The 14526-nt window shown below is 39.6% G+C and overlaps 1 protein-coding gene across 1 annotated transcript in view; it reads left to right on the top strand.

Annotated features, from left to right (window-relative positions):
• The window catches only part of trpc5a (transient receptor potential cation channel, subfamily C, member 5a), a 122906-nt gene that overhangs the window by 82743 nt on the left and 25637 nt on the right, over window positions 1-14526 (top strand). Inside the window, exons 11-13 of the mRNA XM_075450889.1 lie at window positions 4998-5137; window positions 8435-8635; window positions 9378-9499. Coding sequence (XP_075307004.1) covers window positions 4998-5137; window positions 8435-8635; window positions 9378-9499 — 463 coding nt within the window. The remainder of the gene's footprint in view (window positions 1-4997; window positions 5138-8434; window positions 8636-9377; window positions 9500-14526) is intronic.

Here is a 14526-nt window from a genome sequence, read left to right as displayed (position 1 = left end):
CAATTAGCTTGGAAAAACAAGCAGCATCCACTTCACGATGAGTTTTTCAAGCTGATTATCAAATATTGAAAGATTTCCATCTTCCCAATGCCTTAAATGATGTGTCGATGGCGACAGCCTTGAGTTAGCCATAGCATAAGCACACAGCACTTTGGTTTCTTCTCTCACAGCATCCATTTGTCCCAATTTTATTTTTTTATCTGTTTACTATGATTCAAATAAATAAAAATTGAGCAGGATAGATGTCAAAACTGACCAAGCAGGTCACTATTATTTACTTCCTGTCAACTTTCCACAAGCTTTGAGTGCAAGATGCCCTCCCACTTGGTGGGGACATACATGGAGACAGTCTGTTGGACTGCTCTGACCACATAAAATACACCAGTTTGTATCTATTCTCTATGATAACTGACTCACATCTGTTGTCATGAGTAGAGATCTTGCAGATAAAAGCACATTTGATGACTAGAAACAGTCTCAGCCCACCGAGCAGCCGCACTGTCTCTTTTCAAGAATGAATTGAATTATTCAGAAAACAACTTGTCTGTTCTGTTTTTTCCACTTGATTGCTAATCATCAAGAGGCCCCCCGAGTGTATATGTATACGGAAGTGTGTGGTCGGATGCTTGCAAGTGTGTGGAGGAGGCGGTTGTGTGTATGTATGAGTGGGTGAGGGAGGGTGGGTGGGTGGGTGTGAAAAATGAGTGATTACATTCCCATCTTCTCACACAGAGCAGACACCAATCATGTCCAAACCGGACCATAATCACTGAAAAATACAAAACCATCTATTCTCCTCCTTCATTGTCTCATGCGCCGTAGCCTGCATTTTTCTCTTTGCAGCGTTCAACGCAAAGACAAAAAGTAGGAGGTTGAAATATTAGCTGGTTGATTTTATGGGCAGTTGCTGTATGTGTAGTTGTTTTGAAGAAATAATGTGATGTTGCTGTGATTGGGAGGCACCTGCTGTTCATGAATGCAGGTTGTGAAATGCAGGTGCCGAGCTACTTATTAAACTACAGCGGAAAGATTTAAATGTAGATGCCCTACTTAAAGGAAGCTTTTCTTGCATTTCAGGCCTGCAGCACATTCCAAAAATAACCCCAACAAAACTTGTGATTGTAAAACTTTTCCTACTTTATAGTGTAGAAGTAACACTTAAAATGCAGCCTGCATCGAGGAAACCAAGATATGAATTATTTAAGTTTGGATTTTGTAAACATACTTCTGCAAACATATTTTAGTGTGTGCAACAGTTTGGGGTCGTCATCGGTGCATTTTTCATTTTTAAATTTCTGATTAGTCTGATCACAACGCACATTTCCACAGTAGGATGGTCCATACCCGATGCCTTCCAGCCCAGAGACAAAAGCACATCTTGAAAACGTTTAGCGTATGACTTCTTTTCTGTGAAGTAAAGTTTGAAGTGGCAGGTGTGAATGGTAACATGGTTGACATAGTAGTCAATGCGTTTATGTCTGCAACTCTTGATGCAATCTATAGTATTTAAACTGCTTGATTGGTTTCATGGGGTTGTGCTCTTTGGGAAGATTAGTATTTTTCTCTCTAATCTTTTTTGGAGGAAGATTGTTTTTGTTTTTTTCAAACAGTTGAGTGATTGCAGGCCTGAAAAGCAGAAGTGTGTATGTACTGACAACTAAGATGAAGTTGATTAGATAAAACCTGAAATATCTTGGGTTCATAAGATCTGCAATTAGATATGTCTAAATGTAAGAAATGCCCCATTTTTATAAAAATGCCATCCAAACTTTTTCAGATCTGGGGTTGTAATATCTTGTAAAAAGTGTCTGTAGAAATGTCTTCAAAAGCTCTTTCGGATGGATTGATGCTTGGTTTGGGGCGGTGTTTGTTCGATGGAGGGGAGCCCTTTGTACTTTTACATCGGTTTGCTTGTGTCCTGATCTCTGCTTGTGGTTACTGGATATTAAAACAGCCAAGCTGCTATCATCAATGTTTTTCTGTTTCTTTTTTTCAGATGCTTAAATTCGTCTGAAGTTATGAGTGAAAAGTGCGCCATTAAAGGGCTATTATCAGTTTATTGGCAACAGAATTCCGTCACTATAGCTAGACTGTTTCTAACATTGATTATGGAAAACAATATTCTGTGGTTTTCTGTCTTCTTTTCCCACCTGGCACATCTCTTTGGCACTCATTCATTTAACCGCCCAGAAATAATGATAACAATAGGTCAAGTGAGTAAAAATAGACATTAAAAGATTCACAGTCTGTCATCTGTCATCCAAATGAACTAATCTTCAGCTCAGGTGGAAAAACAGAGGGAGTTGAATTTGTCTGATGTGATTGTTGAGCGCTGGCCCGACATGCCACAGAGGCAAACTGATCTGCACAAAAGCAGCACAGGGACTGCTGTGAAGCTTATGGTACAAAGTTAACCAAGGCCACTTCTCTTAGCATAACCCGAAAACCCAATATTCCACGGGGAACATCTTAAATTAAAATGTCCTCTAAATGATTTAGAATAAAACAACGTGCTCCACAGTCCTTTGTACAACGGTTGCTCCTGATAGGAAAACCCTCTGTCGCTAAGCAGAAAGGAAGCATTAAAGGTAGGGTAGGAGATCCTGGATTTTGAGTCCAGCGAAGTTGCATTTTGAAAATACACAGGTAAAAAGTCCCAACCCTTTTCTTCACTTTCCCCCCGAAGGCACGCCTCTAGAGTACATGAACGCGCACGAGCACGAAGGTGCACGAGCGCTGTTCTGACAGCAAGCATCGATCGTTGCCGTATTTAGGCTTTAGTATTTAGTATATGCAGAGGTGGAAAGAGTACTGAAAAATTGTAATTAAGTAGAAGTATCTTTACTTTGCCTAAATTCTACTCAGAGTAAAAGTACAAAATTACTTCATTTAAAATGTAATTTGAGTAAAAGTTACTTAATTACTTTCAGTTTCTTAATGCAAAAAAGGATGAGTCATGAATCAAATTCAGTACAAGTTGTTTTAATCTATTTCGAGGTGTATTAAAGTGCACATCCACACTTGCAAAAGATCAACTGGGCTCACAACTTGTACCATAATTATGGACAACCCTGAACATCCTCTCCATGAGACTGTTATCAGAAAACAGAGTCTCTTCAGTCAAAGGCTTCTTCAGTTTGGATGCAAAACGGACCGCTACAGGAAATCTTTCCTGCCCACAGCCATCAGCATCTATAATAACTCCTTGATTTAATTGAGTTACATCAACATTTAATTTGCCTCTGGGATAAATAAAGTATTTTTGAATTGAATTGAATAAAGTGCAAACAATTTTCAGTCCTATTGTCCAATGGTAAACACTATGATAAGAATAAAGAAATTTAAACTACAATCAAGAACAAAAACAAAAAGAACAAAAAACAAAATGCACACAAAATTAAGTGCCCACAGGATATCACAAATCAAACTAAAATGCCACAGGATCCCACATCTCAAAATAAAACAAAATGCTCACAGGATCCCACTATACAAAATACAGTGCCCACAGGATCCCACAAATCTGCCAATAATCTACAACTTTAGACCGGAAAAGCTCTTGTTCAATTTCAGCAGCAGCTGATTTTTGAAGTTTTTTGTTGTAAGTCTTGCTCTCTTTGCTGTGAAGAGCAACCCGGCTGAACTAAAAAGCCTCTCACAGGCAGCTGAGGCTGGAAGGCCTGTGTTGAGTTTCAGAGACAGCTTCTTAATGTTTGGGAAGGAGTTCAGCAGGTCCATGCTCTCCGACACACAGGCAAGGTACCCCTCCAATTCCCCAGAACCCTCTGACTTCATTGTGGAATAACAATAAAAAATGTTTATGTTTTGATAAAATGCCGAGATCCAAATATCCAAATACTGACGTCGGAGCCCAGTCCACTGACTCAGTAGCCAACAACGCGCTGGGGCAGCCTTCAAAACAAAGCCCAAACGTAGCCCGTATTACATTACTGTTGATTGGCATTTAACAACATAATACTTTACTGCACTACTACAAAACAGTTAGATTTCGCGCATACCTTTGACGAAGTGGTCACCGCAGACACGAGCATTTGCAGATTCAGCTCCTCCAGTCTGTAAACGTCTAGTTAGCTATCCACTTTTTACGGCGTTGTTCTGTGAGTTTTTCCATTTCTCACCCCTATGGGCGATTACCTTAGGTACTCGATAGTAACCCTTTCCCTTCTCTCGGTTAGACCGATTGCAACATCCAAAAACGGCACAAAACTGAGGCATTTTGGGCAAAAAAGTGGCATACAAAACACAAGGCTTTCAATGGGACCCAGCTCCAGTTGCCCACCACTTAGGTTCGCGCGCTTAGAAAATACAGAAGTGACGTCAAGTAAAACCCAGCTATTGACGTTCAGTTCCGGGACAACTGTTTAAATTTCCGCCCGCATTTAATTTTTCACCATAAATATTTGTTTTACTCAGTAACGTGAGGGGTTTCAAATGTAGCGAAGTAAAAGTAGTTGGGTCAAAATGTACTTGAGTAAAAGTAAAAATTACACATTTCAAAAACTACTCAGAAAATTACAAATTACTCATAAAAAGTACTCAATTACAGTAACGTGAGTAAATGTAATTCGTTACTTTCCACCCCTGAGTATATGATAACTATACGTTTAATAATACTAGGTGCTAGCCAACCTGGCTCTAGTTTAGCTTCCTGCCAAGCTTCTGGACGCGTAATTCATTCACGGAGCAGGGTACGCGCACAGGGGGAAGGAGGGGGAGGGAGGAGCAGATTGCAGTTTGATAGACGCATCAGAATACTGTTTTTCCTTGATTGTACGTTCTAGAGGCCACTAAAACTTTTCATATTTGTGTCAAAACTTTTAATTAATTGGTTGCAATGGGGGTGTGAAGAGTATTTCAAGCAATATGTAAAAAAAATGTTCCAGAAAAAGATCCCCTACCCCACCTTTAAGGTGTGCTCAAACATGCACAACTGCACGTGTTTGGGTTGATAATCAGTTTGGTGTGCTTGCATGTTTCAGGCTTCATCTGGGCAGAGATCAAGGAGATGTGGGACGGAGGATTCACAGAGTACATCCACGACTGGTGGAACCTGATGGACTTTGCCATGAACTCCCTCTACCTGGCCACCATATCTCTGAAGATAGTGGCCTATGTTAAGGTAAAGATTGCTTGTCTCCTTGAGTATAAGTGGAGAAAAATGGGGAAGCTGGGCACTGAACGTTTTAAAGTCAGTTCACGATGTAATCGATGTTTAATGGTCCCGCTGGGAAATAGAACAAGGATACTGTGCGGCACACAGAGTGTGTTTTGTTTGTGCGAAATGATTGCAAAACAATGAATGCGGTGCGTTTCAACCTTAGCAGCACAATGAAGCTGTGTGCTCTGGGTCTAAAGTATATGTAAAAAGACACAACCCTGCAGATGGTTTCTATTCCACTGATTAATTGCTGACAGGAATGCGCAATGAAACCCAACCGTGACTCAGCAGAGGCAGGAGAAAAGACTGTTAGTTTGCATACATTGATTTAAAGAATAGATTATTCACAAGATCTTAACTGGATCATTTTCAAACATTTAGTGAAGAAGTAAATGCACTCAGCGTGGTTTGACATTAGAGATATACACAGTTCATGTCTGTGACTAACAGTGACAGAATGTGAATATGACTCTTGTGAGTATACCTTTTAAACTTGAAGCGAAACCTGTGATTCAAGCAGAAATAGGGAAAAGTTTCCCAAGGACTTTGTGAAACGAAGCTTGGAAGCGTTACGGGTTTGTATCTGGGATCTATCAACATGGGGGTCATATTAGACTTAAATGCCAATGCTTCTGAGCTGTTGACCTAATTTACAATCTGTTGTGGCGTCTAGTCAAGGAATGAAGCGTTAAAGAGTCAAATCAATTCTGCTCAGTTTTTATGAGAAAAAAAGGAATTCAGGAGAAAAGGTGAATCTAAACATAGAACACAAAGAAATGCACAAATCTTTCCTAAACATGACAGTACTGAGATTGATGCAACAACAATTTTCTGACAACTTGCCACAGGCAGAAAGTGTTCTTTTTCTTTTCTTTTCTTTTTTTTTTTAAGATATCTCCTTCACCTATAAAGACCCAAACGTCAAGAACCAGCTGTGCTGAAGTGCCCTGTTGTATCGTCTGATTTCCTCTGCCTCTGGACAAAAAAAGCAGGAGCTCCCAAAAATACCACAAAGACCTCTAGCAAGATTGAATATGACGTGCGATTTATGCCGGTGCAAGTGGACATAACTCTCCGTCACAAAAGGGAGACAGAGTACAGACAAAGCAGAGATTGCTTAAAATCGCTGTTTCGGTTTAAACACATGAAGAACTGGTCTTTGTATTTATTCCCGTTTTATTCCTGGCATGTAAGCCTCATTCATCAAAAATAACACAGTTAACCTTACCTTAACATTTAAGTATCTGTTAGAACTACATTGAACTGCCACACTATTTACTTACAGACCCGAGGCTGAAATTGATCTGTCACAAGTTCTGACAGACGAAAGAAAGGCAACAAACTTAACTGATGTTCCCAACATTCCCCCAAGCTTTGGTTATGCCAGACGCATCAGTCGCTGATGGTGCCAACTGTGTCACCAACACAGCACCTGTTAACCTTTTCTACTCGTGCTTGAGGGAAGCTCGACTTGCTGAAGTTCTCCAAACTGAAAGCTCCAAGACCGGTAACATGTGCAGTTTACATACAGGACTCTCAGACATATCATGGCCAAAATTACTCTAAATGATTTCTGTTGTGTAACATGCCTTTTTTTTACATTTGGATTCAACACTCAAACCACTGATGGCTGAATAATATTGTTGAGGTTGTTACAATACAATATTTTACATGGACACTGTGGGTTCTGGCATTTAGGGCAATGTTGCTTTGACAAGAACAACCATCCAGACATACCAGTCACACCCACAGCATTAAAACTGCAAGCCCAGTCCACAGAGGTCCCACCGCATAGGACCCAAAGGATCCAGTATCTGTAGCCTTGGTCGTACAACATATGACCCCCTTGGAGGTAATGTGTCCATATCTCTTTGGCTTTAAGGGGCCTACGCATAGATGGTTTTAATGTTGTGGCTGTTAGCTATAATTTCAAATAGTTGATATACAGACTGGTGACAAGTGTATAGAAACACCAACACAAGGTCCACTCTTATAATCAGGTTCTTCCTGCTTTATTATTGTATACATTTTACATCATGAAACGACACTCTTTGATGGCTTTTCCACAAATCTAAAGAGAAGCAACACGTTCCGAAGATAAATGAGACTGATGACAGAAACAGAAACATCAGACATGATGACCTTTTACATAAAAGTGAGTGCTAGTGCTGTTCAACTTTGAATGTCCCACTTTGTAACCCCTTGATTTCCCTCCCCAGTACATCTTACAGCTTCCATAATACTTTGTTTAGTGGGAGACACTTGCATGAATGCATGCAAGATTCGTGTTTTTATTAAGAACAAATAGTGTCATCATGCACACACACATCAGACGCCTGGGCCATCTGTCATCTGAGTCACCGATGGTGGATGGTGGCCCTCCTACACAGGTCCTACACATACACATGCATTACAATCACATACATATGGACACGGATAAAATGCACACAACTGTAACCCTACATGCATGCACTGACAAGTCTGCCCCGAAGCAGCTGCAGGGACAATCTATTTTCCTTTTGTGTTCATTCTCCTTTCAAATATTCATCAACATTTAAAATCCTCTGGAGAGCTCACAAGATTCTGCTCTGTCATTGTGTGTGTGTGTGTGTGTGTGTGTGTGTGTGTGTGTGTGTGTGTGTGTGACGGACACACAGAGGACACATCTGAGGCGAGCTGCAAGAAGTTTCATGAATAAATGAGTGTTCATCTGTGTTCATGCGTCTGTTTCCGGTTTTGCTCCCGTGTGTGTGCTTGAGAAGATGGTGAATGTTAATAAACGCAGAGTTAACGAGACAGAAGTCCTGCAGAAGTCTAATGGCTGAATTTAGAGTGAGGAGGAAGACACATATGAAAATACAGAGAGACGAGAACGGGATGAAGGAAGACGGAGAGTGGAGAGCAGAAAAAATAAAAGTCGCAGGAACTGTGAATGCTGGGAAGCAGCAAGTGGTGGATGTTTCAAAGAAACATTTGAGAGATGGTGAAGGAAGGAGAAGCTTATCGTGACCAGTGGGAGGTGAACAAAAAGTTGGAAAAGTATGTTTTTCTCAAAGGAAACATGTTGCAACTAATTAGGTTTAATTGGCATCAGGTCGGTAACATGATTGAGTATAAAAAGAGCACCTTAATGAAGCAGAGTCTCTCAGAAGTATACTTAAGTCTACACTTGCTACTACTTGTAAAACAGGGGCTTCTTTTTCCTTCTCAACCTGCTTCCCTCTTCCTCCCTTTCCTTTCTCCCTCTCTCCTCTCCAGTATAACTCCTCTCGTCCCAGGGAGGAGTGGGAGATGTGGCACCCGACGCTGATAGCCGAGGCTCTGTTTGCCATCGCCAACATCTTCAGCTCGCTCAGACTCATCTCCCTTTTCACCGCCAACTCCCACCTCGGGCCCCTGCAGATCTCACTGGGGAGAATGTTGCTGGACATCCTCAAGTTTCTCTTCATTTATTGTCTGGTAAGTCATTTAGAACTCTCCTCACAGGCTGCTACTTTGGTTCAAGTAATTGGTTGAGGTTAGAAAAACATCAAGTTTAAGATGCATAGCATACATTTTAGTGCTGAAAGCTTAGGAAAACCATCTCCATTTTAAACCGACTCTGCTGACTCCTGACCCAGCCTCAGTATAGTATTGGGAATGAAAACTGGTTGCTCTGTAACACTGATATTCCTTTTCCCTAGCTAGTTACTGTATCTTTGATGAAGAAGTTGCACCCTTGACTGGGATTAGAAGGACATTATAGGCCTACTTCATGATATTCAGGACTCATTAATCCTTCCTCAAGGGATCTCCTAACCTACAACGCAATCCACATGTGGATTGCTTTGCTCCTTACGGCCTTCAAACCAATCACAGCGAGCCCCGAGGCACCAACACAATATTACTTCATGCACACTCAGTAACAGCTTCAAGTAAGCTTCAAGTCGTGTTGCTTATTGTCGTGTCTGAGATCAAAGCTGTGTTTTTAAAATGGACCGAAGGAGCAGAAGGTCAATCTCTGTACCAAAACAAAACGTGAAGAATTTTAGAAAAAAAGACTTGAATATGGAAGTTTTGTTTTCTGGAAGATTAATAATGTACCTTTTCAGTACATGTTTATTTTTAAACATCTGGATTATGTATATTGATTGAATATTTGGATTAAATGTGTTTGATTTTTTTTTTTCTTTTTTTTTCTTTTGTGTGTCTTCCTGAGTAGGTTCTGTTGGCATTTGCTAATGGGCTGAACCAGCTCTATTTCTACTATGAGACCAAGGCGTCAGAAGAACCAAACAACTGCAAAGGTATCCGATGTGAGAGGCAGAACAACGCCTTCTCCACGTGAGTACTGTCCCAAACTAATACAGTACGTGTGTATTTGTGTGTGTGTGTGTGTGTGTGTGTGTGTGTGTTTGTATGGAGTGAAGCTGAGGACAAAGATATGAAAAGGCTCCAGTTGATAGAAACAGTGGGAGGAACTTTGCACGTTCTGACAAATTCAAGATAATTTGATTCATTTTACGTTTTGAATTTGAAAAATCCTGTTGTATCCAATGTTTTTAGGATTTCTGCTCAACCTTTAAGATTCCTTAAAATCTTAGTTAGTAACTCCACTTAGGCCCCATATTTGAGCTAAAAGTATAATTTAATGGATCTCTGTTATATATTATTTGATATTGTAGCTATCATTTTATTCTTATAAAATGTGTTTTAGAATTTCCACCTTTCTAAGATTTTACAATGATTTGATATTTTTGATAAAACATTCTGCTCCTCAGGTGATGAATCCTGACTTTAGATTTGATGAATACTTTTAATCTGGTGGTATCAGCAGATTAAAGTCGTCTTTTATCTGGTGAAATATTCACATCACAAATTGAACCAAAATATGAGTTCAGACTTCATGATCCTCAGGGTCTGAATCAAAATCCCTTTATGATCCCTCTTTTTTTATCCCCAGCATTTTCTATCATCGTTTTATTTTACACAATAAAATAGTGTAAAATATCTGCATCTCAAAGAGGAAGAACTGCTTCATGGAGTACCACAATCCAAAACCAACCCAGAACTAACACACCTGATTCAACTACTACACTAATCAGCTAGCTCTTGATTTGTTAAATAAGGTGATAGGAACAACTGGCTTAAAGGATGTGGCCCTTTTACTTACCTTTGTGCCAAAGTAACGTACCTTTGTTACATTACTTTGTTACGTTACGTTACTTTACTACGTTACTTTGGCTGAGTATCACCTCTCTCTCAGGAATATTCCTTGCACCAAAAACTAAGGTTCAAAAGAGTTCAGTTGCAAATGTACAACCTTAAAGGTGGTCAGAGTTCAGAGGTAAATGTACAACTCTAAATGTGTTTAGATGTTCATATTTGCAACAACGGAGTCCCGATGTCCTCTCCAAAGGACATACTGTAAAAAAAACAAAAAAAAACATGTTTTGACATTTTTTTTATTGTAGTAATGTTTTTTTGCACCCCAAAGACTTATGTGGTGTAAAAAAAAAGAAATCCAAAAACTTTTTTTTCTCTGGGAGGAGGATATAATCAAGATCTTTAGATAGAAAGCTGAATGCGATCACTTGTTGTTAAATGTCATGCTTCCTATAGGACAGTTAACATCTGAAACAATGAAATTGTAACACTGACACTGAGCTGTAGGCTCTTTGTCATGTCTCATTATGAAGTGTCTGGATGTCACACATTGTCTGTTGCACCAAATAAAATGTTATTTGTTCTCTCTGGATGGTGAGAACATCCTGATGATCAACACAAAGAAAATGACCGTCTTTCTTTTTGCTAAAATCTGCGATAATGCTGACCATCTGCAATTTAGAGTCTGGATTTATGTTTTCAAGTACAGCGAGTGTCTCTAAAGGATTGAACACACTCCCTACAGCTTCACTCCCGCAGACCCTCTCTGTATGTGTCGTTGCACCTGATAATTATATGGACACAATTTTAGGTGTCAAGATTAAGCTCAAGCGTGAAGAATATTAATGTGTTGTTTTTTTCTAGTGTGAAGCTGGGAGATTTGCAGGAAAGCGAGCCCAGGTTTAGCTGACTTAGAGACAGTTTGAATTATGGCTCGCATAGCAGCTCTGCAACACACACACACACACACAGAGCAGAGGTCCAAAGTATCATTGCTGAGTGAGGCAGAGCGAGAGCCAAGCTGAGTCAGTGAGCTGAATTTTGATGAGGCATGCGGTTTGTTTTAGATAATAGCCGTATTGATTTTTGATCGATTCCATTACAGTAAAGTGCTCAGTGCAACGAAAGGACTGCGAGGATTCACTTATAACTTTAATTTGTATCTACCACATTAACAATATAGACAGAATGATGTGTGATTTTAAGATTAATATCATCTTTAACGGATTATCATACAAGTTCAGTGCATTCCTGGGATGATGTGACTGCTATCCATCATCCCAGGATGCACTGAACTTGTATGATAATCATAATTAAGTCATTATTAAGTGAACATTTGTCTTTATTGAATCAAAACACACAAAAAAACAAAGCTTCTTTAAAAAATATGTTGTAGGCCAATATTGGGGTGTGTCGATTACATTTTCACAGTCCTCCTTCCCACACTTTGTTGGCTCTGCTTGTGCTTCAAGTGAGAGTAGAGTGTTTCCGTATTTAACCATGATGGTGATTTTGATCAGACCGTTTTTATGTCACAGCTGAGCTCATAAACTGTTGTCCATGCACAGATTTAACTGGAGAATGAGACGCATGCTCTGGTCTGAGAGGAAATACATTTTATTCTTTCTCTTTTCTCTATTAATCTCTTATTATTGAGTTGTTGTCTTTTATGTTCATTTTTTTTTTACCAATCAGTATTTTGCCAATACTGAGTCATGATGTTATTTTCATGCATTTCACATTACTAACAAGTCCCACGCAGATAAGTCCTGTTTTCTTTACATGAGAAACCTGGTAGCATGCTCTCAAACTCACAGCATAATAACATGCAATGTATACAACATAATTGCAATGTATACAACACGATACATAAAAGTCAGCAAAAAGCAAAAGATGTTTAAAAAAGGTGGCCTCCAAAAGGTAAATTTCACTTAACAAAATCACAGAAAAGTCCAAATTTATGTTCAGACTTCAAAAGAACGCAGCTGCTCTGAATTATTTGTGTTAAATATGGTTTGAGTCTCTTCAGAGTGTAACGTGAAAGCAGCCTTTAAAAAAATATAATGGTCAAAAATGAGGCAGAAGATTTCTCATGTCCTTGAATGCAACACGACCCGAGTTTCCTACCAGTGAAGAGAGTAATTAAAACCTAACTAACCTCCTCACTAAAACTTTATTATTAAAAAGAATCATATTTATCTGTCATTGGTCATCAGTCATTGCAAATAAAAAAAATTAAAAAATGTGTAGAGTTATTGCTGAGGGCAGAAATGACCTGCTGTACCATCGTTTGTTGCAGCAGAACTGAAGAAGCCTCTAACTGAACACGCCTCTTTGTTTGATCACTGTGTTATGGAGACGGTGAGCAATGTTGTCCATTATGTTGAGCAGCAAATAAAATAGATTTAGATTAATTAGGATAAGTAGTGAGACAGTTTCGACTACCTTGCACCTGGCTGGAATAAACGGAGGGATATTTGCTAAAAACTTGGAGGAAGACATAAAGACGGATGTAATTTTGACCTTAAATAAAAGAAGGTCTTTAAGAGTTTTGTCTATTCTCTGGAAGCAGAAATAGCTTATTATTTGTGTGATCAGTTATGTAACATGTTTGCAACAGAGCTGATGCATTTTAGGTGATTACCTTCACTATTCCAACACCCTATGGTTCTGCAGAGAGAACTGCCCTAAAATACTGAATCCAAAGTATTATTCTACAGTTCTGGTTACGGGAACCTGCTGTCCTGCCTCACGTCGATGTTTTCCAGGTCCAGCATTCCTGATGTAACTGAATCCATTGTTCAGTGAGTGTGTTTGTGTGCTAATGCAGCTGACGAATGCAGTGTGAACTGCAGGTAACCTCACGCATGGAGAGAGAGCGTAATGAGACTGCATTCAGGCTGCAATTCCTGATTCCATCAAAATATCTGCTACTGTAGAGCAATGCTTTATTGAGAACCAAAAGAATGGAGAATACTATCAAATCACATCACCAGGAGGGTAAAAATAAAAATAAATTGAAGGATAAAAAAATCGTATGTTCTCAGAATAACAGCACAGCCATTTTTTTAACTGAATGAATGCAAGGGAGGAGAAGATGGAATATGGAGGGCAGAAGAGAAAAAAAACAACGGAAGGATAATAGCTGTTAGAGATATTCACCGTGAGGAGCGACTTTAAAGTAAACCAATCATTATTGCGCATCAGTGAAGCCGGCTGCAGCCACAGAGGAGCTTCTGCCCAGCCCGTCTTGACTAAGTTGGTCTTCCTCCTGCAGGTTTCTAAATGTGAATAACATGACGGCATCCTTCAGCACCAGTGAAAGTTGGGACAAGATCTTAATAATGCATTGCTTCAAAACCATAATTTATCACTTTAATAATGCTTTCTTATCATAGTTTTCTTTCCCTTCTAACATTATTCAGCCCTCTGGGTGACAAAATATCCACTATCCCTGTCAAGTACCAAGAATTTTAACAAAACTAAATGCATATGAATATAGAAACGATCAGGACTGTGAACTTCAAACATTCACTTTCTTCTTCTCTTCGGTAGTTGTTTGATTTACAAAAAGGCAGAACATGACATCGCGTCCGTGTTGAGCTGAGACGTGAGACGATCTAAGTGTAAACGTCAAATCAGTTTAGACGTCCAAACTAAGATTCAGCTGAATTAACACTCTGCAAGCATGTCGCCATAGCTGCTGTCAGGATTTCTAACCTGTATATCTGCTCTGATAAACTGTTGAAGGACCAGGGAAAGAAATTGACATTGCACTGAAGTTGAATGAGCGCCACAATCATGGCTAAGGTGACGCATTATGCAAATGGAGTGATTGCAGCCCCACGGCAACGCAGTCTGCATCATAATTTATGAGTTAAAAATGCAGGGATTATATCCTGTCTGTGTGATTTTCATCTTGCTCCTTCGCTCTGTAATTCACACTCACTTCTCATCATTTAGGAGTTATTTTCACCAGATCATTTCCTGTTTCTGCCCAGGTGTCTCCCCCTCCCTCCTCCTCGTCTCACTCATCTGCACTTCACACACACTTATCACCGTTAATGTGCTGGATCGTTTCACACCAAGTTGCGTACATGTATGTGAGCGCGTCTCTCTCTCCTTCCTCGATTTGTTTGTACCTCGCCTTCTCTTGTCTTTGTCTTCACACAAATGCTCTAAATACTCCATCTTGGTTCACACTC

This window comes from Odontesthes bonariensis, chromosome 19 (assembly GCF_027942865.1).
Source record: "Odontesthes bonariensis isolate fOdoBon6 chromosome 19, fOdoBon6.hap1, whole genome shotgun sequence".
In the NCBI taxonomy this organism is placed as follows: Eukaryota; Metazoa; Chordata; class Actinopteri; order Atheriniformes; family Atherinopsidae; genus Odontesthes; species Odontesthes bonariensis.
Note: the sequence above shows the minus strand (reverse complement) of the source record. Positions and strands in the feature narration are given on the sequence as shown.